This window comes from Bos javanicus, chromosome 10 (genome assembly GCF_032452875.1).
Source record: "Bos javanicus breed banteng chromosome 10, ARS-OSU_banteng_1.0, whole genome shotgun sequence".
Lineage (NCBI taxonomy): Eukaryota > Metazoa > Chordata > Mammalia > Artiodactyla > Bovidae > Bos > Bos javanicus.
The window spans coordinates 2239670-2266188 of NC_083877.1; the positions used below are offsets into that span (position 1 = coordinate 2239670).

Below are 26519 nucleotides of genomic sequence, written 5' to 3' on the forward strand. Positions count from 1 at the left end.
TTGTGGCCTGTACTTTCTTATTGTTCACTCACAAACTGCTTAATCTCAAACCAGAGTTTTAAAAAGCTGCTTTATTTTTTCCCTTTGTTCAGAAAATCTCTTCTTAGATATCCTTTATGAGATTTGTTTCCAAGCTTTCTTCTTGTGCTTTTTCTCCTGGTTTACTTTGGGCTGTTATCAGCTGTTTGTACTTTGTTTTGTCTTCATCACTGAAAAGAAAAATCGCCCATTAAAAGTCTAGATTTGAAGTGTTGAACTTAATTCCTTGAGTCCAGTCCACAATTTGGCTCTGCTTAGCATACCAGGCTGACCTCCAGCACAGGGGAGGGTGCCTTGGCAGAAATCTGAGAATTCCTCGATCAGTAACTCCCTTTTTTGGATTTATGGAGCCTTTAGGTGGATTGCTTTGTGCTAAGCATTTTCCTATTGGAAAGGAATGAGGCTGGGATGAGAGGGGTTTGCGCAGCACAAAATGTTTGCAACTGACCTCCGGTTCAGCGTGATGGGTTCACCAGCTGCTGCTGCACCCTGCCTTGAAGCACACGCCATCCAAAGCCCCAAACTCACATCATGAATGGTTTCAAAGAGCAGTGACAAAGCAAAGTTGGGTAATGGTAACCTTTTGTGGCTTGCTTCTGACTTGATTCCTTGCTCCTCTTTAAGTCTTTGTTTTTATTCTTAGAAATCAAATTTTAAAAGACTCAGCAGCCAAACAGGCAGAATATTATACTGTGGTACAGAGTGACTGTGAAAGCTCTTTGTGCTGACGATTAATTTCACTTGTAAACACTTTCATTTTGTTGCCAGCGAGGAGACTTCCTTTTCCTTTCTCTGCCTAGTTGAAATCTAGAAATGAAATTCCACAGCTGTCAGGCTCCCACATATTCATCAGCGGCCTCTCAAGATGGCTTCACAACAGGCAGAGTGAATCTAGAGGATTCTACTGTTAAACTCTGAACACCGCTTGTTTCAAACACCCCAGCTCACAAAGGAAAGAAATGAATCCTTTGCCTGCCTGACATGTCATCATGGGCAGTAACATAATCTGCTGCATAATATGAGTAAAATGTGGACATTTTCTGAGCCCATAGTAAACATCTGCACCCAAAGCAAAGTTAATTCGATGGGCTTAATCAGCTTGTGTGCTGGGAACCACAGTTGTCTCCCCCACCCCCATTTCTACAGGTTAAGAACTTCAGTTCAGTTTAGTCACTCAGTTGTGTCCGACTCTTTGCGACCCCATGAATTGCTCTGGAGTTATTTCTCCACTGATCTCCAGTAGCATATTGGGCACCTACTGACCTGTGGAGTTCCTCTTTCAGTATCTTATCATTTTGCCTCTTCATACTGTTCATGACTTATCAGGCCATAAAAAACCAAGAGTGTCAGTAGGTATTGTAGTGCAGCAGTGTCCCAAAAGACCATCCCTTCCTTTCTAGCAGGAGGGCATTTGTGGTTGAGTGCAATAGTCAAGTGTTTGTAATGCTTTCTCTGCGATTATCCATTGGTTACCACAGCCAGCTTGTGTGTGTGTGTGTGTGTGTGTGCATGCATGCACGCACACTTAAATTAGATCCCTGCACGTTTCACTTAGTTCTCAAACCAGAATGTTTGCCAACTTAGGGACCAACTAGCACATTTATTTTACTTTCTAGAATGTGCAGAGATGACGTCCGGTATGTGAATGACCCGACGTTCTTCTTTTTGCCTTCTAGTTGCAGTGCCTTTGCCGCACCGTGTACGCCATCTCCAAGCAGCATTCTCAGGGTTAGGCAGAGCTCTAAGACTTGGTCTCTAGAGAGACAGCTCAGCGCATCATCTTTTGGCACCATCTAATCCTTGATGTAATACTGTTCAGAGAAAATGATCCTTGTAACTCATTTATAGTTTCACTTTACATTCTGCCCTCTCACATGACCAGTCACACCTGGGAGCAGACCAGCTTTTGAGGGAGATTCTTAATAGGGCCACTTCAAAGGGTATTTGCAGAAATGAAGTGCATGTGCGTGCACATAAATTCTGTCTTACAGTCCTGGGTTTCATAACCTCCCAGCCAATTAGGCAGAATAGAAGATGTACACACACATGCACGTACACACACACACACACACACACACACACACTCACACACAGAGTAATTGGCAGAGAGATTATAAAATATACTCCTTTGCTGCTCAAAGAATTAATTATGTAGGTTGGACATCTGCTGCTCTGGTTCACTCTTCTAATTACAGGGGGTGGGCACCTATCTTTGATAAATCATAAAAGGGCCATTGTTTAAGCACACAGAACCCCACAAAGGCTAGAAAATAATGTTATAATTATGGTTGTTAACAACCAAGCCATGCAGCGTCTTCATCAGTTTTCTGAGAATGTACGTTCACTGGTAAAGTAAGCAACATATATATATATATACATTTAGGCTCCAAATAAAGCCATGGTCCTGCCTTTGAAGATTGTTCTCATCTAACAGTCTCCCCAAAGAAATACTGATAAAGATGGTAAGTGAGTAAAGGGAAATATGGATTTAGAAACAGGTAATAAATAGATGTAATTCAAAATTTTCATGCAGTATGGTAGAAGTGATAGGAATCATGCCAATTAGATTGATTCTGAATATGGACTATGTTGTTATTCTTTAGTTGCTAAGTTGTCTCTAACTCTTTTCTACCCCATGGACTGTAGCTCACCAAGCTCCTCTGTCCATGGGATTTCTGAGACAAGAATACTGGAGTGGGTTTCCATTTCCTTCTCCAGGGGATCTTCCTGACCCAGGAATTGAACCCACATCTCCTGCATTGGCAGGTGGATTCTCTACCACTGAGCCACCAGGGAAGCCCTAAACTTTGGTTTATTTCTTACAAGATATCCCCATGTGCTTGCATTTCTGAGATGCTCACACCACCACCACCAAGAGAGAATTTGGTGAAGCTTAAAAAAGGAAGTTGATTTAATAAGTGTTTATGAAGAACACAAACTTGAATCCAGAAAACTGAATATATGGGAAACAATTTAAGCCATGTGTCCACTTACAGAGCATCATTTGACATATGCCAAGAAGAACGAGCAGCTTTGGCGTCCAGCAAGAACAGGTGACCTCCAAAAAGATAGATCAGCTTATCCTTTTTTCTGACCTACTTGTTATTAGCACTTGAAAGCCCCTCAACCTTCTATCTTCCTTGGCTTGCATCTGGCAGCCTTTACATACCCTTGCAGATCTGCTCCCTGCCACCCTCATTTCCTCTGTTGACAGCACTACTGGATGTCTTGCTAATTGTTGGTTTTGTTTGTTTTTTAAATCTATTGATAGATATTCTGAGAACTATTACATTTGACATAACCTATACTTAAAAAAAAATTGCACCTAAAGCACACTATTCATTTCTAGTCAAAGCTGTGGTTTTTCCAGTAGTTGAGTATGGATGTGAGAGTTGGACCATAAAGAGAGCTGAGTGCTGAAGAATTGATGCTGTTGAACTGTGGTGTTGGAGAAGACTCTTGAAAGTCCCTTGCACTGTAAGGAGATCAGGCCAGTCAGTCCTAAAGGAAATCAGCCTGGAATATTCATTGGAAGGACTGATGCTGAAGCTGAAGCTCCAATACTTTGGCCACCTAATGCAAAGAACTGACTCACTGGAAGAGAGTCAGTCTTTCTGCTGGGAAAGATTGAAGGCAGAAGGAGAAGGGGACGGCAGAGGATGAGATGGTTGGATGGCATCACCGACTTGATGGACTTGAGTTTGAGCAATCTCCGGGAGTTGGTGATGGACAGGGAGGCCTGGCGTGCTGCAGTCCATGGGGTCACAAAGAGTCGGACACCACTGAGCGACTGAACTGAACTGACTCATTTCCTAGGGCTGTCAAAACAGAGTACCAGAGACTAGATGGCTTAAACAACAGAAATTTATCTTCCACAGTTCTGGAATCTTGAAGTCTGCAGTCTGCCTTGGTTTCTCCTGAGTCCTCTCTCCTTGGCTTGTAGATGGCCACCTATCTCCCAGTGTCCTCGTGTGTCTTCTGTGTGCGCATGTGTGTACAATTTCCTCTGCTTATAACTAACCAGTCATATGGATTAGGGTCCACCCATATGACCTTGGTTTAACTTAATTACCTCTTTATATACCCTATCTCTATACACAAGGATTGGGGTAAGGATTTCACATATGGGCATTAGGGGGAACACAATTCAGCCCATACCACATTTAAATGATCTTTTAGATCTTTAAGTGATCTTTAAAATGATCTTTTAGAGGATCTGTCACCCCACTGTCTCCCTCCCCTGCCACTTGATTTGAGCCCCTAGGTGACAGGAGCTCTGTCTCTCTTCTGGTGGTATCCAGAGTCTAACTGTCCAGCACACTGCAAGTATTTCAAAAACTCTTGGTGAATGCCAGCATGGACAGAGGTATTCTGAGTTATTTGATAGTAAAGATAATGATTATCATTGATATTTTTTCCCTTAAGTCATTCATATTCAGCTCAGTTCAGTTGAGTCCTTAGTCATGTCTGAGTCTTTGCGACCCCATGGACTGCAGCACCCCAGGCCTCCCTGTCCATCACCAACTTCCAGAGTTTTCCCAAATGTCCATTGAGTCAGTGATGCCATCAAACCATCTCATCCTCTGTCGTCCCCTTCTCCTCCTGCCCTCAATCTTTCCCAGCATCAGGGTCTTTTCAAAAGAGTCAGCTCTTTGCATTAGGTGGCCAAAGTATTGGAGTTTCAGCTTCAGCATCAGTCCTTCCAATGAACATCCAGGACTGATCTCCTTTAGAATGGACTGGTTGGATCTCCTTGTAGTTCCAGGGACTCTCGAGAGTCTTCTCCAACACAACTCAAAAGCATCAGTTCTTCAGTGCTCAGCTTTCTTTATAGTCCAACTCTCACATCCATACATAACTATTGGAAAAACCATAGCCTTGACTAGATGGACCTTTGTTGACAAAGTAATGTCTCTGCTTTTTAATATGCTGTCTAGGTTGGTCATAACTTTCCTTCCAAGAAGTAAGCGTCTTTTAATTTCATGGCTACAGTCACCATCTGCAGTGATTTTGGAGCCCCCCCCCAAATAAACTCTGTCACTGTTTCCACTGTTTCCCCATCTATTTGCCATGAAGTGATGAGACCAGATGCCATGATCTTCGTTTTCTGAATGTTGAGCTTTAAGCCAACTTTTTCACTCTCCTCTTTCACTTTCATCAAGAGGCTCTTTAGTTCTTCTTCACTTTCTGCCATAAGGGTGGTGTCATCTGCATATCTGAGGTTATTGATATTTCTCCTGGCAATAATTCCAGCTTGTGCTTCATCCAGTCCAGCATTTCTCATGATGTACTCTGCATATAAGTTAAATAAGTAGGGTGACAATATACAGCCTTGACGTACTCCTTTTCTGATTTGGAACCAGTCTGTTGTTCCATGTCCAGTTCTGACTGCTGCTTCCTGACCTGCATACAGGTTTCTCAAGAGGCAGGTCAGGTGGTCTGGTATTCCCATCTCTTGAAGAGTTTTCCATGGTTTATTGTGATCCACACAGTCAAAGGCTTTGGCATAGTCAATAAAGCAGAAATAGATGTTTTTCTGGAACTCTTGCTTTTTTGATGATCCACCGGATGTTGGCAATTTGATCTCTGGTTCCTCTGCCTTTTCTAAAACCAGCTTGAACATCTGGAAGTTCACAGTTCACATATTTCTGAAGCCTGGTTTGGAGAATTTTGAGCATTACCTTACTAGCATGTGAGATGAGTACAATTGTGCGGTAGTTTGAGCATTCTTTGGCATTTCCTTTCTTTGGGATTGGAATGATATTGGTGATAGAATATTGGAATAATTGGAATTATTGGTGATAGAGGCAAGGTCCAATGCTGTAAAGAGCAATATTGCATAGGAACCTGAATGTTAGGTCCATGAATCAAGGCAAATTGGAAGTGGTCAAACAGGAGATGGCAAGAGTGAATGTCGACATTCTAGGAATCAGTGAACTAAAATGGACTGTAATGGGTGAATTTAATTCAGATGACCATTATATCTACTACTGTGGGCAGAAATCCTTTAGAAGAAATGCAGTAGCCATCATAGTCAACAAAAGAGTTCGAAATGCAGTACTTAGATACAATCTCAAAAATGACAGAATGATCTCTGTTTGTTTCCAAGGCAAACCATTGAATATCACAGTAATCTAAGTCTATGCCCCGACCAGTAATGCTGAAGAAACTGAAGTTGAATGGTTCTATGAAGACCTACAAGACCTTCTAGAACTAACACCCCCCAAAGATGTCCTTTTCATTATAGGGGACTGAAATGCAAAAGTAGAAGTCTAGAAACACCTGGAGTAACAGGCAAATTTGGCTTTGGAGTACAGAATGAAGCAGGGCAAAGGCTAATAAGAGTTCTGCCAAGAGAATGCACTGGTCATAGCAAACACCCTCTTCCAACAACACAAGAGAAGACTCTACACATGGACATCACCAGATGGTCAACACTGAAATCAGATTGATTATATTCTTTGCAGCCAAAGATGGAGAAGCTCTATATAGTCAGCAAAAATAAGACCAGGAGTGGACTGTGGCTCAGATCATGAACTCCTTATTGCCAAATTCAGACTTAAGTTGAAGAAAGTGGGGAAAACCATTAAACCATTCAGGTATGACCTAAATCAAATCCCTTATAATTATACAATGGAAGTGGGAAATAGATTTAAGGGGCTAGATCTGATAGACAGAGTGCCTGATGAACTATGGACGGAGGTTCGTGACATTGTACATGAGACAGGGATCAAGACCATCCCCGAGAAAAAGAAATGCAAAAAAGCAAAATGGCTGTCTGAGGAGGCCTTATAAATAGCTGTGAAAAGAAGAGAAGCGAAGAGCAAAGGAGAAAAGGAAAGATATATGCATTTGAATGCAGAGGTCCATAGAATAGCACGAAGAGATAAGAAAGCCTTCCTCAGTGATTAATGCAAATAAATAAAGTGAAATAAAAGAATGGGAAAGACTAGAGATCTCCAAGAAAATTAGAGATACCAAGGGAACATTTCATGCAAAGATAGGCTCAATAATGAACAAAAATTGTATGGAGCTGACAGAAGCAGAAGATATTATGAAGAGGTGGCAAGAATAAACAGAAGAACTACACAAAAAAGATCTTCTCGACCCAGATAATCACGATGGTATGATCACTCACCTAGAGCCAGACATCCTGAATGTGAAGCCAAGTGGGCCTTAGGAAGCATCACTATGAACAAAGCTAGTTGAGGTGATGGAATACCAGTTGAGCTATTTCAAATCCTGAAAGATGATGCTGTGAAAGTGCTGCACTCAATACGTCAGCAAATTTGGAAAACTCAGCAGTGGCCACAGGACTGGATAAGGTCAGGTTTCATTGCAATCCCAGAAAGGAAATGCCAAAGAATGCTCAAAAAAGTCATTCATATTAGAGTCTTCAAAATACCCCAGGTATAGGAAAGAATGAAGCTGTTATGTAGGTAGCATGGATTTCCAATAATCTACCACCCTTTCCCAAAACCAAAAAATAAAAGTTTATTCCCCTTTAGGTTTCTGTGTCCAGGAATTTGCTGAGTTCTTTAGAGACCAGCCAGGCAGGTGTTAATAATGTAAATGAGATTCTTCTGTCTCTGCCATTTTGGGGTTAAAATTCTGACTCTGAAGAAGACTATATGAAGTTATCACAAAGCCAAAATTACATTTGTCTTTCCTAACACCTACGATGATTACTTTATGATTCACGCACTAAAAAAAAAAGCCTAATTAGAAATGCCTTTGGTCACTTTATAGCTAAATTGATATGTTGCACAAGAGCAAATTTGAGGTATGGAAGGAAGTTTGCTTACTCATGAGTTGCTAACAGATACTCATGTTCCTGAGTTCATTGGCAAATATCATTGGCTGTTTTGCTTTTAAAAAAGTTCTTAGAAAAAATTATAATAAGTATTGTGACTAAGTATAAGAATTTCTGAGAGGCAAGCTATTTTTCCCTACAGATCCAGCCTGGGTTGCTTTAGTATTGATGCTTTGGACCTAGAAGTTAAATGCTAATGTAGTGTCATTTTGTTAAAATAGTATATCACAGAAAAGCAGAAGAACACATATATAACATTTAAATGATTTTGCTTTTCATTGCATCCATATGCCTACTGAGCTTATATATATATTTCTATCAATATTTTTGGTTTACAGTGAAATACTTTTTCTTGCTAATACCAATCATGTTTTTAATTATACTTAAAGCATGCCTTTAAAAGCAGTAATATAGAGATGTCATCATCTTTTATCTGTTTATATTAAGTGAACTTACAGTGGATCCCAATCTGAGATCTCCTAAAATTTCCTAGAGTGGGGTTTTGTGTACTGTGACTTTCTTTTAAGACTCAAAGCAAAGCGTGTGTATCGAAGATTGCGGTTTTGTTTTCTTCACCCATTCCTGGTTAAAGAGAATGTCGTGGTGGCTGTTTGTCCCAAATGAGGCAGATGGTGGAATTTTACTAGAAGGAGCTGAGCAGAGGAAGGAGTTTGAGATTGGCGGAACCACATGGCCCAGAAAGCAGGCCCAGTCCAAAGTCAGCAAACAAGCCCAGTTCTTGCAGGAGGAGCTTTCCAATATTTAAGACCTAAATGTGTATGGTGGCTGTGGGCTGGTGTAATTTTGAAAGAGAGGTTGTAGGCAGTTTGCATTCTGGAATAATTTGAGGGCATCCAATAACTGAAATCCCGCTTTAGAACTGGGAATCTGGCTTGAGTTTGAGCCTTATCCTGTACACTGTGTGACCATTCTGAGTTGCAGTTTCCTTTTCTCTGTAATGATAAGACCTATTCACAACTTATAATCAGGATAAATTAGGTAATGTACACAAAATTGCTTTGTTCAGTGGCATGTGCCGTAAATGCTACTGGAGTTGAGCAAAGATAGTTTCTGTTAGACTGTCCCACAGAACCTGCACAGCCATTCACATTTCATGCCTCAGACCAGATGGACTGACATTGGGACATTGATATCGTTGCAGTGAGCCCAATGATTAGGCTACCACATCTAACGCTTTCAAAAACAAACCAAAAAAAGATGCATAAGTATTTGATAACTGATTAATGAAGTGAGATTCTTAATGTCATTTATTAAATGTAAAGCTTATTTACAGCATTTATAGAATCAGATCTGCAGGGGATCTCATCTAATTTTCTCCCTCCCTTCAAGAAGGGCTGTATCAAATGTAAATTGGGCCTGGCAGATGGTGATTGGATTCAGTTTCTAAATTTCTTAAGGAAGATTTCACAGTTTTCCTCTCTAAATTCTTTCAGTAATTTAACAATTCTTATGCCAAGTTCTTCCTTACAGCTGACCTAAATCTGTACTTGTAAAAGTCCTTCCTTATCCCCCCTCCTCCTGTTTTTACCAGAGATAGAGAACAGCTGGCCAGCAGCCTTCTTATGATAATAACCCTTTTCAGTATTGAAAAAAGAGTTACTCAGTTGGACTCAATCGTTCCATCTCGTCCACCCCTGCACCACCACCCCATTCATCGTCTATTCTCTGAATCATTCATGATGATGACGTCGTCCCTCACCCTGTCCCTGTCTCAGACCCTTGATACTTTCAAGCAGCTGGGCAGACCTGTGACTCTGGGGAGGAGGCAGGCTGCTGCTTCCTCTCCTCCCTATGCTTTATGCATCATTGAGCCTTCTAACAAATGAATCAGGATAACCCTTAACAGTGTTGGGCGAGTACATGACACATTTATCTCATAAACATGGAGTTCTGCAAGGATACTAATCACAGGTTGCTTTGAAAATTGGGCCTCCCCAGTGCCTTAGTTTGCTTAGCCAGTCAGGCCATGACGCTACCGCTTTGCGTGCTAAAGATAACACTGATTGATATCTCTGCTGTCTTGAATTTAGTCTTGGAAGACACTGATCTAAAACTCTTCCTGAGTGTAGAATATGCACATTGACTGAAAGAGAGAATGGGCTTCCCCAGCTTTCTAAGTTACAATTTGAAAATAAGTGACCATTGAGGACAATTGAGCTCATTAAGCTGATCCCAAGAGGTTTCAGAGTGGCTCCTCTAATCTGAATGTGTATGCTTTTATGTCTCTCTAGGTTTATTACCCAGAGCTTTCTGTCTGGGTCTGTCAAGAACCATTTCCAGACAAGGAAATGGAGGGAAGGCTTCCTAAGGTAAGATCTCCAGCTGACATTTTGTTATGGTGTTTGTTTTTTTTTTAAATATAGAAACAAACAACAACACCTATTCCTCATTTTAATACTCATTACTGTCTACTATAATAATCCATTAACCTGATACCATAATCCATAACCTATTATCATCTTGGAAATAACATGTAGTACAAAAAAGAAAAAGAATATCCTGATATCCCGTGATTCTTACAGTTCATATTATCTTTCTTTCTTGATGCCCGAAGTCCAAAGCAAATTTTCATTTAAGAACAGTGGAACCCATTTGTCATATATACATTTTACAGGTTTTTTAATTTGTTTGTTCCATTCCGATGTAGATAAAGCCAAATATGAATATATCTAACTAAAAGTTCTCTTAAAAGTATATAGATGATGATAATTTTTTCGGTAATAACACCTGACTATCTGATAAAATTACCCATGAAACAAAACAGAAAGATATTAAAAAGCTGCCAAAAAAAAAAAAAAGCTGCTATATTTTTTCTTCTAAGTTTTAGGCCCAAAAATATTTTCTATAAACATGCTTTCATTGCTCAGACATTTTCAGAGTGACAGTTCTCTGCCATAAGAAAATTTGTAAAATTTACCTTTTAGATTTCAGCAGCGTTTCAAAACAACAACAGCAAAAACATTTACCAGTTTTTACTGTAGATACCTTTGAACTTTGCTTGTTAGGGTAAATTTCAATTTGACCTTAAGCAAGGAGGATTGTATTTTTTACCACTGACCTGTTGATTCTGCAATTAAAAAAATAGAGACCATTGAAAATACAATTTCCATTTAAAAATTTCTTAAGTGTAATTGACCAATGGAGAGGACTCCCCAACTATTACTGTCATTTCAACTCTGGTAAACTATCTTACTTGTCCTTAGTGGTTTCAGCAATTCCCTACCTTTTACTGACAGGCAGACATTAGTTAAAGAGATTATGTTGACTGGCAGTTTGCACTGAAAGAAAACAGTCCTAAATCACTTTTAATCTTTCAGAGAATTTCTGAAGGTCAAGGTCGAAATCATTGGCAAGAAAGCACGTGAACTAAATGATTTGGTCCCTGCCTGGGCTAGACTTTTTCTGATTGGAGTGGAAGTGAGCAAAAATATAGCTTTATTTAAAACACACTCACACCCAAGCACTGCACCACCAGGGTTGCAGTGGTCTAAACATTCTTTGCTGGACGACCTCAGGGCATAATTCCCCTGAGTAGCTGAGGTCAAGATGTGATCATGGAAGGGAAGAGGAGTATAGCTTCTTCATTAGTTCCTGCCCCATTCAGGAGTCCAGAGTTCTTGTCTTTGATACTGGTAGCATCAACCAGACAAGCAAGACTGGACAAATTCCTCAGTGAGGTCAACATGCCTCCTTTTCCTCTTGAAAGGCCATCTGAGTCTTAGGCCTTGTCTGCATTGAGGTATGCTCCAGGGGGCTGGTGGATCCTGGAATTCAGGTCTTCTGTTATTTTGAGTTCTTTCCTCTCTAAATATATGAATAGTATTTTAAGCATAATATATTTGTCCTTTTTCTAGCTGTTGCCTTCTGGAAAAGTACATCTTTGCATAATCATAAGAAAAACAATCCTGCCTTACTTGGCCCAAAACACATTCTTGAGTAACTGGGGGCCTCGTGTACTAACAGTCGTCGGCGGGGAGAGCCACTCAGGAGCACAGTCTCGGGGGCCCCCAGACACGTATCTGTATCTCCTACTCCAGCCTTTCGGTTTATTCAAGTTCCTCAGTCCTATAGGGACCATTATATGAGGATGACGGAGGAAAATAGGACAATTTTTGCATAAAATTCTTCCAAGGTCTAACCTGTGGAAATAAGACATCTTCCTGTCTCCTCTTTGAAATACCTCCTTCTCTTGTTGCGGAAGCTTAAAATTCCTTCAATGGGGGCAAAGATATCTTTTTTCTTTCTTTCTCTCTCTTTTTTTAATGAATAGGAGGTAGGGATTGAAATCTAGTGAATCCCAGCCTCCCAAGGAAGGGCGCACAGAACATTAGCTCCCAGAAGCTCCCAGGGTGTCTGATATCAGAACTCCCTGCAAGGCTTGTCACCACCGCTCTGCTGTCCTCCAGTTACTTGGGTGGCTCCCATATAGCATGTTAATTGTGGGGCAGGCTGGAGGGACTGCTTTTGTCTTTCTTGCCTTAAAATCAAATAGACTGTTCAGTCCAAAGTAGGCATGCAGAATGTGAATAATGAAGGAAGGACACATCTGAATATTTGGGGGTCTTGAAAGAGAGAAAAAAAATAGTAAAAATGGTAAATTCAAATCTGAAATAATCTCCTTCGAATTTTGTTTTCCTGGAAGAACTTCTTTCTGAATTACCCATATCCCACCCAGCTCCCACCCATCTCCCATACATTTTTTTTTTTTCATGGAAATATGAGGGTAGTGAGACTGACACATATAAAGACTAACTGATGTTCTGTACATTCACTTAGGAGTAGGTCTGAAGTAGGCAGATTTAAGGCCAGCCATGATGGTAAGTGAAGTGTGTTATGAACTTATGATTTCCTTTTCTAAGCCTATGACAGTTAGCATTGAATTCTTCATCTGCCTAAAACTTGTTTGTCATACCCTGAACCGTGACGCTAACTGGTTGATACAAGAGGAGAAACAAACATTATTTTAAAAACATCGGGTTTCAATGGATTTCTTTTTTAAATACTGGGATTGCATGCCAAATTTCAAAATTGAAATTATTTTCACAAAAGAAAGGAATTGTTCGATATAATGCTTTTGGATATTTTTCTGGATCCCATAGGGCATGTAAATGATGAATAAAATTTTAATTTTCTGGTTTGGCCGTTTTGGCATTTAATGATACCAAAACAACCTCTAAATCACAGACTAAGACTGGAGCATTAAAGTACATACTGAGGGGATTTCATATACATTCTGAAAATGTTACATGCTCTAAAAGTCTGAGATTTTTTGAAAAAAATTTAGATAAAACAGATGTTTAATATGAGAACTCTGTATGGTAAATAAAACTTCTTAAAGCTGAATTCTCTGTTACATTTAGTTCACTCTGGGGTTGCTGAGTGAACTGAACAATTTGGTTTCAAGTTGTTTGGATGTCTCTGATTTCTGAATTCTTCAGTTCATTTCAGTCGCTCAGTCATGTCCAACTCTTTGCAACCGCAGGCACTGTACCTTGCCAGGCTTCCCTGTTCATCACCAACTCCTGGAGCTTTCTCAAACTCATTGAGTTGGTGATACCATCCAACCGTCTCATCCTCTGTCTTCGCCTTCTTCTCTTGCCTTCAATCTTTCCCAGCATCAGGGTCTTTTCCAATGAGTCATTTCTTCACATCAGGTGGCCAAAGTATTGGAGCTTCAGCTTCAGAATCAGTCCTTCCAATGAATATTCAGTACTGATATCCTTTAGGATTGACTGGTTTGATCTCCTTGCAGTCCAAAGGACTCTCAAGAGTCTTTTCCAACACCACAGTTCAAAGGCATCAATTCTTTGGTGCTCAGCTTTCTTTATGGTCCAACTCTCACATCCATACATGACTACTGAAAAAAACAATAGCTTTGATTAGATGGACCTTTGTTGGCAAAGTAATGTCTCTGCTTTTTAATATGCTGTCTAGATTGGTCATAGCTTTCCTTCCAAAGAGCAAGTGTCTTTTAATTTCATGGCTGCAGTCACCATCTGCAGTGATTTTGGAGCCCAAGAAAATAAATTCTGTCACTGTTTCTATTGTTTCCCCATCTATTTGCCATGAAGGGATGGGACCGAATGCCATGGTCTTAGTTTTTTGAATGTTGAGTTTCTTAAAAAGATTAAAATATGGTAATTTGTAGATTACAAAGCATGATTATCACTTTAACCCAAGTACCTATGTCCAGTCAAATTGGCTTATTATAACTATCGTTTTAGAACATGTGGCCTTAAGAAAAAGAGAACAACAACAAAAAATCCCAACAGATCTTTTAAAACCGTAATGGATTTTTTTTTTTCCCCGAGAAAATTCCTGTACTTAATGGTTAGGCTAAAAGAGACTCTTGTCATATGTTCACTGTTTTCATTCCTGAGTGGGGCATAACATCTGGTTTTGATAAGACCTTTATTTTGTGGCATCGCTTGGGCAGATGGGCCTCCTTGTCCTGTCCTCCTGCTGTTTGGCTGTGGTGGGGATCTCCTCCCTATGGGCGCTCAGTGGGTCCTCAGTCACAGTGTATTTGGATTCTCCTAGTCAGATACACAATCCTCACTCATCAGGGTTGTGAGGATAGACTGGAAGACTGCAGTCAGTCCCAACTAGCTGAGTTTCCCGCTCTCTGGGCCTGGTTTCCCTCTCGTCGCCTCTTCTGCAGCTGCTGCCTCCCCAGCCCCGGCCCACATGATTTACCCCCCAAACACTCCCCTGTCTTTAGTGCCCACTTTTGGTCCTCACTGTAAGGCCTGTAGGGCCTGGGCCACTTGCTTCTAGAATAAAGTGTTCATAAATTATATTTGTCACAGTTGTGATATGCTTTAAATATTTTTACTATGTATTATAAAACAATTATCCCTTTCCACCACAGCCATTCAACTCTTAAAAAAAAAAAACCCAAAGCGTTAACAGTCCTAGGAACTCCTTTCACCCAGCCTTCTGTCAGGCCATATTTGATCCCAGAAACTGTCTTTAGAAACCTGACTGTGGGGAATGCTGCCTCCCACATGGCTGGGCTCAGCCCTTAGAGAAGCCCTTGATTCTACTGCAGCCAAGGCAGCTAGTGTTTAATTACTTCATGCCCTCACAGACCTAATATTTACATTCAGGTGAACTGTGTTTAATATGTAAACTCTGCAAAATGTTGGGAGTTCAAGGATAAAAGTTGGGAGGAAGAAGCAAAAATGTTCAAATGGTTTTCAAAGCATGACTCAGTGTGATTCTTTCTGTGTGTGTCTGTCTGTGTGCTCTTCAGGGAAGACTTCCTGTCCCCAAGGAAGTGAACCGCAAGAAGGATGGCGGGATCGGGGCTGCCTCCCTGACTCCACTTGGCAGCAATGAACTCCACTCCCCAGGAACCAGTTACCTCCACTCTTTTTAATCACCTCCATTTGTATTCCATATGGTGTATGGGTATTGATGAGGTCATGGTATCATATATGGGATTTTTTTCTGTGTAAATCATCAAGTATAAGAAGAAACTATGGGACTCTGAGCCTTGCTTTAGAGATGTACAGTGGACAAATAGGTATCATCAAACCAGTTTTTAATCATTCTGACTCAAGTGAAAACGCTCAGAATTTCACACTGTGAATCCACGTTTACAACCCTTACAGGTGGGCCTTCAGGCCTGGTTTGCTACGACGATGTCTTCCACAACTCAAACCCCCTCTGCTCTCACACAACCGGTCCACTTCTGCCTTTTCACTCACACAGCTCCTGACTGCTTCTTGCAGAGGCTGAGAGTCCCCTTTTTTTTTTTTTTTTTCATTTAGATGTAACAAGCTTAGTAGTTTATGTTCATCAATTGTCTGTATATCTCTATATTTTATCCATGTACTCTTTTGATGTATAGAAGTAGTTTGAAACTCATTGTTTCCTTGTGGTAAGTGACCGAGATGCTGCCACAGGACCTGAGACACTGATGAATGGTGCTATTTTGGACTTTCAACATGCTCCTTGGCGAGGTAGCTCTGATGGAGTTATTTTTTATTTTCATGTTCTAAGAAGGTGTTGGTACTCTGTTTCCCTGAATGTCGTTCTCTAGACTGGATTGACTTGTTCTCCTTGTGTCTTCAGTGTGGCTTTCTTCTTCAGCGTTGTAGGTTGAGCGAGTGCCACCGCAGAGCAGGAGACTCCCGTCTCACGGGCTGGCACTCCTGGACACGCAGTCACTGTAGCGGGAGCAATCACAAAACTGTAATTTCCTTACCAAATCTCTTCCTTTCAGTAGCCTCGCCTGCCTAACTTAGTGAACGAAAAGCAATAATTTGACAGGCGTTTTTAGGTGTCTCTTTTGGTTCTTTCATTTGAAAAAATATTCAGGGGGAAAGGGGCAAACTTTTATTTTTTTTCTTTTTATAAATGCCCTCTGGGGGGAAAAAAATTAGCATCTCAGTAGGAACATGAAAGTTACACCTTTCCCAAAAATTAGGTTGAAGAAACTGTCTTTACCCCCCCCCCCCCAATTTTTTTTTAAAAGGCAGAGCACTCTTTCAACAGTCCTGATAAGCAAGGTGTAGATTTTACATTTTTGTCCTTGCTCCCAATGAAATGGATAAACAAAAATACAATCAGACAATACCATCTACTCATGGAATGTTGTTGTGTTAGCCAGTCTGAAAGCCCACCTTGATTTTTATATAACTGTCTTTTAGCTCTTCCTTTGACAGGGCAGGCTTTGTTCTGAACTGTTCCGCTTCTGACTGTTACACATCGACTGACGCATGCGCTGCACTTCTTCGTTCTCTTCTCGCTCCCCATTGGCCTGAGTTTCCTGTGCATTTCCCCCCACCTCCTTTGTTAGAGTAGGTATATCCGCTGTGTAAATAGAGCAAGAAAACAGTATTCTGCATCTGTGGCATTTATGTAGAGTTGCAGTTGTGTACTGCTGAATATGCAGGCTTTTGTAACAATGTGATCTTTACTGATGCACTCACGACAAGTACCCAATGTATTTTAGCTATTTTAGTAGTATTTGTTCAATAAATATGCAAGCTGTATGGTAACTGGCTTGGCTCATCATTGGAAAGGCCTACTTTTGAATACTTACACTGTCTCGTGTTAATTCATATGCTCTCAGAGACCCAAAAGTAGATCCAAGGGCAAATATCAATAGAGATAGAATCAGCTCTGCCTTTCAGCATTTTCCCTTCTGAGGGTTTTATGAGATAAGGGCCTAGGCAAGGGCTCATTGGGATGGTATTTGTAGAGCTGCCTATGGCTACAAAGGAGAATTAAACCAAACCCGTTTTATTTCGGTACTTTTGTTTTTCTCCTTCCATGCACTCCCTCACACCTCAAAACATTCTTTTTTGCCCTTGCCATAAAGACTTACTCTGTGGTGTTTTTTACCTGTACCAAAAGATACTTGCTTCTTCATGGAATATTTGCACATACACACAAAAATGTATAAATGTATAAAAAAAGTCTTGTAAGTGAGTAGAATTTTGAGATAGAATTTTAAGTCATGAATTCACATGTACCCAGCTACCTGTTACCTAGATCTTATCTAGATCTAGATAAGCATCACCAGAACCTTCTGGAGGTGTCCTGGAATGCTGAAACCCAACGATTCAGGGAATTTATTCTCTCCCTGTGTATGAGAAATGCCAGCTGGTCTCTCCTCATCTATTATCTGTGAAGCTTCATTTGGGTTTACATATTAATACAAGTTGTTAAATTGACTGGTAGGGTTTAGCTATTTGTTCTGTTTCACCAGAACAGGATCTAAGGAGCAGACCTCTAAGAGCCAGAGAGAGATAGGAGAGGAGCCAAAGTAGCACTGCCCCAAGCTGGGAGTTCAGGCTTTGGAGAAAGGGGATCAGATGCTATCTGGGGAATCTTGGTTCTTGATACATCTGTTTGTGTCAGGAGGGACTTTTAAATTGGGAGTTGCTTTTGAAATTAATGCATATCTCAGATTTTGGTTAAGATTCTTATTTTATCTTAATGTTTAATCTTATTAAGAGAAAGGAGCTTTAGGGCAGAATTGCCTACCAGAAAAAATCTCAACTGCCTACCAGATAATCGGAATTTGCTCAACTTGGAAGAAAAATTTTAAATGGGGCTACACTGTTTTGATCCAACCAGTCCATTCTGAAGGAGATCAGCCCTGGTATTTCTTTGGAAGGAATGATGCTAAAGCTGAAACTCCAGTCCTTTGGCCACCTCATGCGAAGAGTTGACTCATTGGGAAAGACTCTGATGCTGGGAGGGATTGGGGGCAGGAGGAGAAGGGAACGACAGAGGATGAGATGGCTGGATGGCATCACTGACTTGATGGACATGAGTCTCAGTGAACTCCGGGAGTTGGTGATGGACAGGGAGGCCTGGCGTGCTGCGATTCATGGGGTCGCAAAGAGTCGGACACGACTGAGCGACTGATCTGATCTGACACTGTTTTGGTAATCCCACCTGAGGTTGGTACTTCTAAATGTAAGAGAAGTGCTCTTCAAATACAATTACCTTTCATCTTATAATGTTACCATTTTCCTCACTCAGGAGGCTCCCATCACGTGTATGTGTTATCACAGCTGTGGGGGGTTACATCTTGCCTTCTTGCTCTTGTTAAACTCAGAAAACGTGATGAGGCCAGGCCAGGGGGATGGTAGTCTGGGTTGCTTGATGCCCCTGTATATTAATCTTTTGCCACCTAACTTAACAACTGCACTTGACACCTTGGAACAACAGAAGTTTGTTGTCTCCTGAATTCCGTTGGTCAGGGGTCAGGAGCAGCTGAGCTAGTGGCTATGGCACAGCGTTTCTTCTGGGTTTGGAGTCAAGAGGTCAGCAGGCTGCAATTATCTGAAGGCTTAACCAGGGCTGGAAAGTCAGCTCCCAGTGTCACTCGCTCACATGGTTGTTGGCAGGAGAATTCAGTTCTCCCACGCAAGGGCTTCTCCACAGGGCCACTCAAGTGTGCTCATGACCTCTGGCTTTCCCCACAGTGAGTAATTTAAGAGAGAGCTGGGAGCAAGCCATAATGCCTGTGACCTGTTCTCAGAAGTCACCATCATCCATCATACTCTATTCATTAGAAGCGAGTCACTAAGTATAGCTCACAGTCATGGAGAGGGAATTAAGCTCTACCTCCTGAAGGGAGGAGTATCAAAAAATTTGTGGACACGTTTGAAAACCAGCACACCATCTGAAGTTAAAGCCTCAGGGTAATCGTAGGCCGGGGGCTGAAGACTCATAGTTATTTCTTTGATTGAAGAAGTTTTGCAATCCTTGGAGCTCCAGAGACTGAAGGCAGAAGAGGAGAGCATCCAGGAACTATAATCCTGTTTCTTAACCCAAGTGCTATTGACTTTCAAAGGAATATTTAGAAACTGTTATTGGAAGCTATCAAAACAGGGATGCTAGAATAAATGATGTTTAAAGTTACATCCAACTCAATGGCTTGGGTTTGATGATGACAACTCCCTCGTTCCCTATGAAGCTTGAAACACTAGATAATTGACCATGCATTTCAATGTAAATTTGCAGGATCCATGTTGTGAAAATCAGCTACAACTTGTTCAGGGTTAATAAAGCTATGGTTTTTCCATATGGTTTCCACATCATGTGTGGATGTGAGAGTTGGACTATAAAGAAAGCTGAGCACTGAAGAATTGATGTTTTTGAACTGTGGTGTTGGAGAAGACTCTTGAGAGTCCCTTGGACTGCAAGGAGATCCAACCAGTCCATCCTAAAAGAAATCAGTCCTGAATATTCATTGGAAGGACTGATGCTGAAACTGAAACTCCAATCCTTTGGCCACCTGATGCGAAGAACTGACTCATTGAAAGAGACCCTCATGCTGGGAAAGATTGAAGACAGGAGAAGTAGGGGATGACAGAGGATGAGATGGTTGGATGGCATCACTGACTCGATGGACATGAATTTCAGTAAGCTCCAGGAGTTGGTGATGGACAGGGAAGCCTGGGGTGCTGCAGTCCATGGGGTCCCAAAGAGTCAGACACGACTGAGTGTCTGAACCGAACTGAATAAACTGCTGAAGTGGAGCTAAGAAACTGGAGCACTAGCCAGAGTCAGAGCAGGAGGCCCAACCTGATTAAAGACTGTGCTTTGTTCTCTCTCTAGAGGTAAAAATATTACCCTGTGGACTTTGGGCAGAGATTGCTAACCAAAAACCATGGACTAGATATAACCTGCAGACTTGTTTTGCCTGCAAAATGTGTTTTATAAAATTGTTGATTTAATTTCCACCATTTACAAATTGGAAGATTTCACATGAAAATTCAGGTTTGGGGCTCCCCTTGAAAAATGAGAGCTGAGTAGCAGCCTCCATCTCTGATGAGGCATGGCCCCTCACACATCCAGTCCTCACCCTGCTTATCTTCTCGTACCCTGTCTGCTTTGTTCATTTACCTCCCCTGCCTCACTCTGTTGGCACGTGAGTTTGCAACAGGAATCTTCTAATTTCAGAGATGCTGATGTATGTATTTACACCCACAAATGGTCAAAGGACCTTCTAAGATCTTTGTTTGATAGTTGTGAAGGCCAGACTGGAAACAGAGGCTTCTTGTTACTGGTCCCCAGACAGAGCTGCTGCAGTTCCCTCTGCATCTCCAGGCCCTTCTCAACTTTTGAGTTACCCTCCCCCATTGACTGAGCGTTCCAGGCTAAAACACCTCGGACTGGGTCAGGTTAGGCTACATATAGGTCTGAAAAATGCATAGTCCTCAAACCAGGGTATGTGTACCTCAGGGCATGTGAAGTCTTTCCCAGGAGTCTATGCTCATAGATAGTTTTAAGGAAACTCATTTCTAGATCCTCTATGCATACTGGACTCCTTCCTGAGATTGTTCTGCTGAGAATGAGCCTATGTTTATAATAGTCCTCTCCACATTATTTTAAAAAAGATATAGGTCTCACGCATACCAATTCTTAATATAAGACATTGTCCTTAATATGACACAAAAACCGTAGATGTGGCAAAGAGGAAGGTTCCTTTAATGATTAATCATAAATCCATTATGCTTTGGGCTTTCCTTTCTTATACACATTCAAAGTGATAGATTAGAAAACAGAAATGAGGTGTTTGGATTCACGGGATTTCAGAATTCAGATAATTGGTAAAATGCAGTGATGGAAATAATGACAATTTTTATTTAATGCTTTCTCCTCCTGATTCTTGTCAAAAAATGCCTCACCCTTAAGGGAGAGTCCTAAGAGGCGGAAGCAAAGAGAAAATCAATAGGAAACACTGAATACCCAAAATGGCTTGTTCATGTGATTTTAAGCACTTTTTCCCCACTGGTCTCCATACTTATCCCTAGGATATTTCTTACCTGGGAAGAAAGTACCTAGAATAGCGACAGCAGTATAAGTTTGCATTGCTGATTATTTTAAATGTAATCAGGATGCCTTTTGAAAATACTCAATTTTTACAAGATAAAAACGAGTAAAATTCAAGGATTAAAAAATTTTCATATGGTCTCTTTCAGACTTGATGTGCATTAGTTAATAAAACTGTCAAAACCTGTGGTATCAAACCATAGCATAAAATACTTGTTTCAATTATAGTCAAGTCAATTCTCATCATATCCTATCTTATAAAATGTTTAATATGTTTTTCATAACATCATCAAAAATATTAGTGTGCTGCTAGACTGATTAGAAGCCTAAAACCCTTCTATTATTTGTGGCGCTTCCCATTTTTTCACAAGTTCTTATTTATCCTCCAAAGTCAGTCAGCAGCATTCAATAGCCTCATTCAGTTTTACTAGAGACATGTCATGCCTTTCATCATTCTTACTTGACTGAAGAAAGTGTAAGGATAATTTTGTTTTTATAACTTATTTAAACATGGAATAATTAATTATATTAGGTTCATATCATTTTAATTATGATTGGTTTCAGTGGTCAGTTTCACAATGTAGACTTTTAATGCTCATTCATTTTTTATAATAATCCTCAACATAACTATCTGAATTGAAAAATGAATTCAAAGTTTTGTTCTACAGAGAATGTATCTGATTTGACTAATAGGTTTGACAGTGAAGACTGGCTCTGCCAATTGATGTTTGTGATGGACAAGTTCTGTTAATGGGCTAAATCTGCAACTCTAAGGTAATGATAATATGGTTAAGGCAAGAAATATGATAAAAATATTTTATAAAAAAGCATTGTTTTGGCAAAAGTGTAATGAAATTAATATCTATCTATTATTCCTTTCATTTCTGAAGACATGGGATTTTAAAAGGTGGGTTTAGGTGAAAGTATTACAACATAATTAACAATCATTTGATAAATCATTTGATAAATCATTTGATAAATTAGCAAAGATCTTTCTTCCCAGAATTTGATAAATTTGATAAATCATTTGATAAATTAGCAAAGATCTTTCTTCCCAGAAATTGAGAAAGTGAATTAGATTTTAATGATGAGAACAAATCCCTTTGCAAGTCAGGGTGCTTTCCAATTCGTTGCTTATTTTAAAAAAATGCAGAAGCACCTAATCAAGTTGTCAGGTGAAAGAAGATTAAAAATATGTTTTGATAGTAGATCATCATATGAATTTTGGCATATAACATGGAAGGAGTTCAAAGAGTTATATTACATTACTATCATACAACATTTTCAGTTCCTACAGTTTATAGCTTAAAAACATACAATAGAAATAGAATTGATGAGAACCTGTATCTCATTTTAGCATTAATATTCATCTACAGATGCTTGAACTAATTGAAAAAATTTATCATCTTATTAAGGTGTATTTTCATTCTAATTTAAACTTTTGTGTTTAATAATAAATATAATATATTAATATAGTTTTAGTAGTGAATTGCTAATAACGCTAATTCATACAACCAGCTTGTTTTAATGCTTACAGTTTTATGATCACAGAACATAAAAGTTTTTAAATTTAGATACATTTTTTACTGCAGATAAATGTGATAGGGTAATCAATAAAGTCTTATAAAAATATTATTAATTACAACTCTTGGAAGTGGAATAAAAATTTAAGTTCATGAAAAAAACATCAAATTTCTGCAAGTTAAAAAATTGTTTTTAAAAATGAAATTATGGCTTATCAGTTGCCATGGTGTTTAGACTTGATTGCATACATTCATGAAAGAAATTCAACTTTTATGTTAGAAATGTTTCAAATTATAACCTTTGAAAGTATTTAAACTTAGGATGAAAAACTTTACTGTTAACTTAGAAATTGCATGATGGAAATACTCTATTAAGATTCTCTTTTCCAAATTTTTAATGTTAATTTTTTTGCATTTTGGCCACCCTGCACAGCATGTGGGATGGTTCCCTGACCAGGGATTGAACTCAGGCCTCCCCAGCGAAAGCACCAGTTCCTAACAAGTAGGCCACCAGGGAACTCCCAAGAGTCTCTCTTTTTTTAGAACAAAAATATTTTAATATCTCTGAACTAGATAACCACCTCTATCCTGGGCTTTGAGGAACTCACTTTTGGCCAGAAGTACTTCTCCCCCAGCCACAATGCCTGAATTCTCCCTTTATTCTGCACGGAGAAGCTTTGACGTTTGCTGGCCATGAACTTAGTGCGCTTCAGGGAACAAGGCTCCCAGGGAACATGGGGAAAGGAAAGAAAAACGGAGACTACCTGGTTCCCCAGGCCCCTGACTGCAAAGGGAAATAGGAGGAAGGTCTCAGGGATGGGTCTACCTGGGCTGCAAATTCATTAAGTCGGTAATTATTCTTAGAGCCTTTACTTCTTTCATTTGATTTTCAAGGTCAAATCTCTTTAGTGATAATCCTTTTCTTCCAGAGTCTTTTAAACACTCCGGTATATCTCTGTCCAGCCGCGTCAGTGGTCACAGGAGAGGGGGACCCAGATCGGTGAGAAGTGGGATTGTACAGCAGGCTTCTAACCCTCGAGTCCTTGGGACCCCAGCAGCCCTGGAGAAAAGCCCTTAGAACATTAGAGTAGAAAATAGGGTCTTTTTTTCTTTTATCATGAATGTGTCCATTAGGCTTACCTCTGAGCATAGCTACATAGAGGCAATACGCAATTAATCTATTCCCTCTCACAGCACACAGTGCCATTAATAGACAGCTTAGCTATTTCACTGAGAGACCCATGTGGCTATGTGAACGCCTCATGGAATAGAGCGTTTTAAGAATGCATTAATTTGTGATTCCTTCAAGTTGGGCAGCTTTAATTACTAGTTGGAACCTTTTTGAGCCCAACACTTTTACTTTTCCACCCACCCTTTGGTCCTAGCTGAGTTCTCAGCACTACAGAAACTAAGTGGGCTCTTTGCTTCCACACAACAGCTTTCATGTCCTGTTCCTCTGCCTTTCACTCTTTCAGGCAGAACTGCCTCCATTCCTTTAGCCAGTTTCCTCGGGATCTGTTTTCTGGAGCTTTCACCACCCCTATTGCCCTCTTAGAAGAACCCTTGTTTGTGGCTGATCCTGGTAGCCGCGGTGTGGGAAGGTTCAAGGGCGGAAGCTTCCGTCAGGAGCACACTGTGTGCGTGCTGGCCATCAGGGCGGCCTGTGACGTGGCTCAGCCGAGGCACTGGGGGCCCCACTGCTGGCCCGGTAGCTGCTGCAGGGCCCCATGTGCCCTGCGCCCAAGTCTGCTTAGGCTCCTCACCAGTGCCTTTCTCGGGGCCACGAGAAGACAGGAGACAATCACGTCTTTTCTCAGAGGCCGTAGACCTCCTCCCAACCCCTCCTCTCCCTGGGCTGTTTGTGCCTAAGATTCTGGATATCTGGGAGAGGGGAGCAAGCAAGGGTACTTCCTCAGGCCTCTGCGGAAACCACCTCCCCAGCTCACTCCTCCAAATCCCAAAGCCATCTTCCGAAAAACAAGTGTTCCCTGCAGAGCTGAGGGGCACCGCTTTCTTGGAGAGAAGGGTAACTGGTATGCTCTAATTTGTCATTAACAGCTAGGATCTGCTTTGTCAGATGTGATAATGAGAGCGCATTTGATGTGCGTTCTTGTGGAGGAGGACTAGCTCCGAGGGACATTTAAAAAGTGTGGTAGCAGCTCCTGGGAAGAGTGTGAAAAATAGCCGCTTGCTCATTGTCTGTGTAGGACTCTTGAGCGACTGTCACTTATATCTCTTCACATGTGGCTCCGCGGCAATGATGCGATGCGAGGTCAGAGTCATTAGCTCGGCTCAGGGACAATTAGTCGCCCACAATGAAATAGCTTGTCTGAGATGGCAGAGCCTCTTCCTTAATCTTTGTATTTCCTACATGCTCATAAGTGGCTGTTGGGAATGTAACACAGTGTTAAATATAGAACCTGCATGCTACTCCTCAATCCTACACCTAGGTGTATAGCCAAAGAACTGAAAATATGTGTACACAGAACAAATGTACATGGCAGCATTATTCATGTTCACCAAAAAGTGGAAATGACTTAAATGTCCATAAGTTGATGACTAGCCAAGCAAAATGTGATATATCCATACAGTTTAGTATTGTACAGCAATAAAAAAGCAATGAAACACTGATACCTCTACAATGTGGATGAACCTTGAACACCTTATACCCAAATCAGTCCCATAAAGTTATATATTATATGATTTTATTTATATTAAATATCCCAAATAGGCAAATGCAGAAAAATAGAAAGTAGATTAGAAGTTGCCAGGGGCGAGGAAGGAGAGAATGGAAAGTGATTGCTAATAAATATGGGTGATTACCATGTTCTGGAATTATATAAAGTGTCATGGTTATACAATCTTCTGAATATACTTAAAACTACTAAATTGTACATCTTAAAAGGATGAGTTTTATGATATATTACTTATATCTCAGTTTTACAAAATACGATAGTAAAAAACCAAGCTATCCAAATAGAAAATGGCAAAAGGCATGAAAAGAATTTCAACATAGAGAATATACAGATGGCAAATAAGATTTGAAGATTATTCAACATCATTAGCCACTAGAGAAATGCAAATGAAAACCACAATGGGATACCACTATACAGCTATCGGAATAACTAAAATAAGAATGGTACCAACACCAAATGCTGGTGGGGTGAGGCAAAACCTCAGCACTCTTACATTGCTGGAGGGGGAAAAGGTTCAGTCCTTGTGGAAAAGCTTCTCAGTTTCCTAAAAAATTAAACATGCAACTAACGTATGACCCAGCAACTGCACATCTCTTGAGAAATGCAGAGCTCTGTTCATGTAAACACACCTAAGCCTGAATGTTTACGGCAGCTTGATTCATCATTCCCTCAAAGTGAAAGCAACCCAGATGCCTTTCAAAGGGCTGGCTAAACAGACTGTGTATACCCATATCATGGAATACTACTCTTGGAATAAAAAGAAATGAATTATTGATAAATGCAACAACCTGGATGAATCTCCAGAGAATTAGGCTGAGTGAAAAAAAGCCAATCCTAAAAACTTACGTACCGTATGATTCTATTTATATAACTTCTTTGAAATGGCAAAAAGTGGACAAATAGATAACAGATAAGGGGCTAAAAAGAGGCCGTGGGAATGATCAAGTGATTAAAAGCATGACATGAAGGATCCTTATAGTGATGGAAACCTTCTGCATTTTAACTGTCTCAACATCAGCATTCTGATCGTGATACTGTGCTACAGTTTTGCAAGATATTATCACTGGGAAAACTGGGTAAAGAGTACATAAAATCCCTCTGCATTAGTTCTTACAACTGCAT

The 26519-nt window shown here is 40.4% G+C and overlaps 1 protein-coding gene across 1 annotated transcript in view; it reads left to right on the forward strand.

Moving 5' to 3' along the window:
• The window catches only part of NREP (neuronal regeneration related protein), a 31200-nt gene extending 14319 nt beyond the window's left edge, over positions 1 to 16881 (forward strand). Inside the window, exons 2-3 of the mRNA XM_061429912.1 lie at positions 10105 to 10182; positions 15129 to 16881. Of these exons, the coding sequence (XP_061285896.1) occupies positions 10105 to 10182; positions 15129 to 15254 (204 nt within the window). The 3' untranslated portion in view covers positions 15255 to 16881. The remainder of the gene's footprint in view (positions 1 to 10104; positions 10183 to 15128) is intronic.
• The last annotated feature ends 9638 nt before the right edge of the window (positions 16882 to 26519 follow it).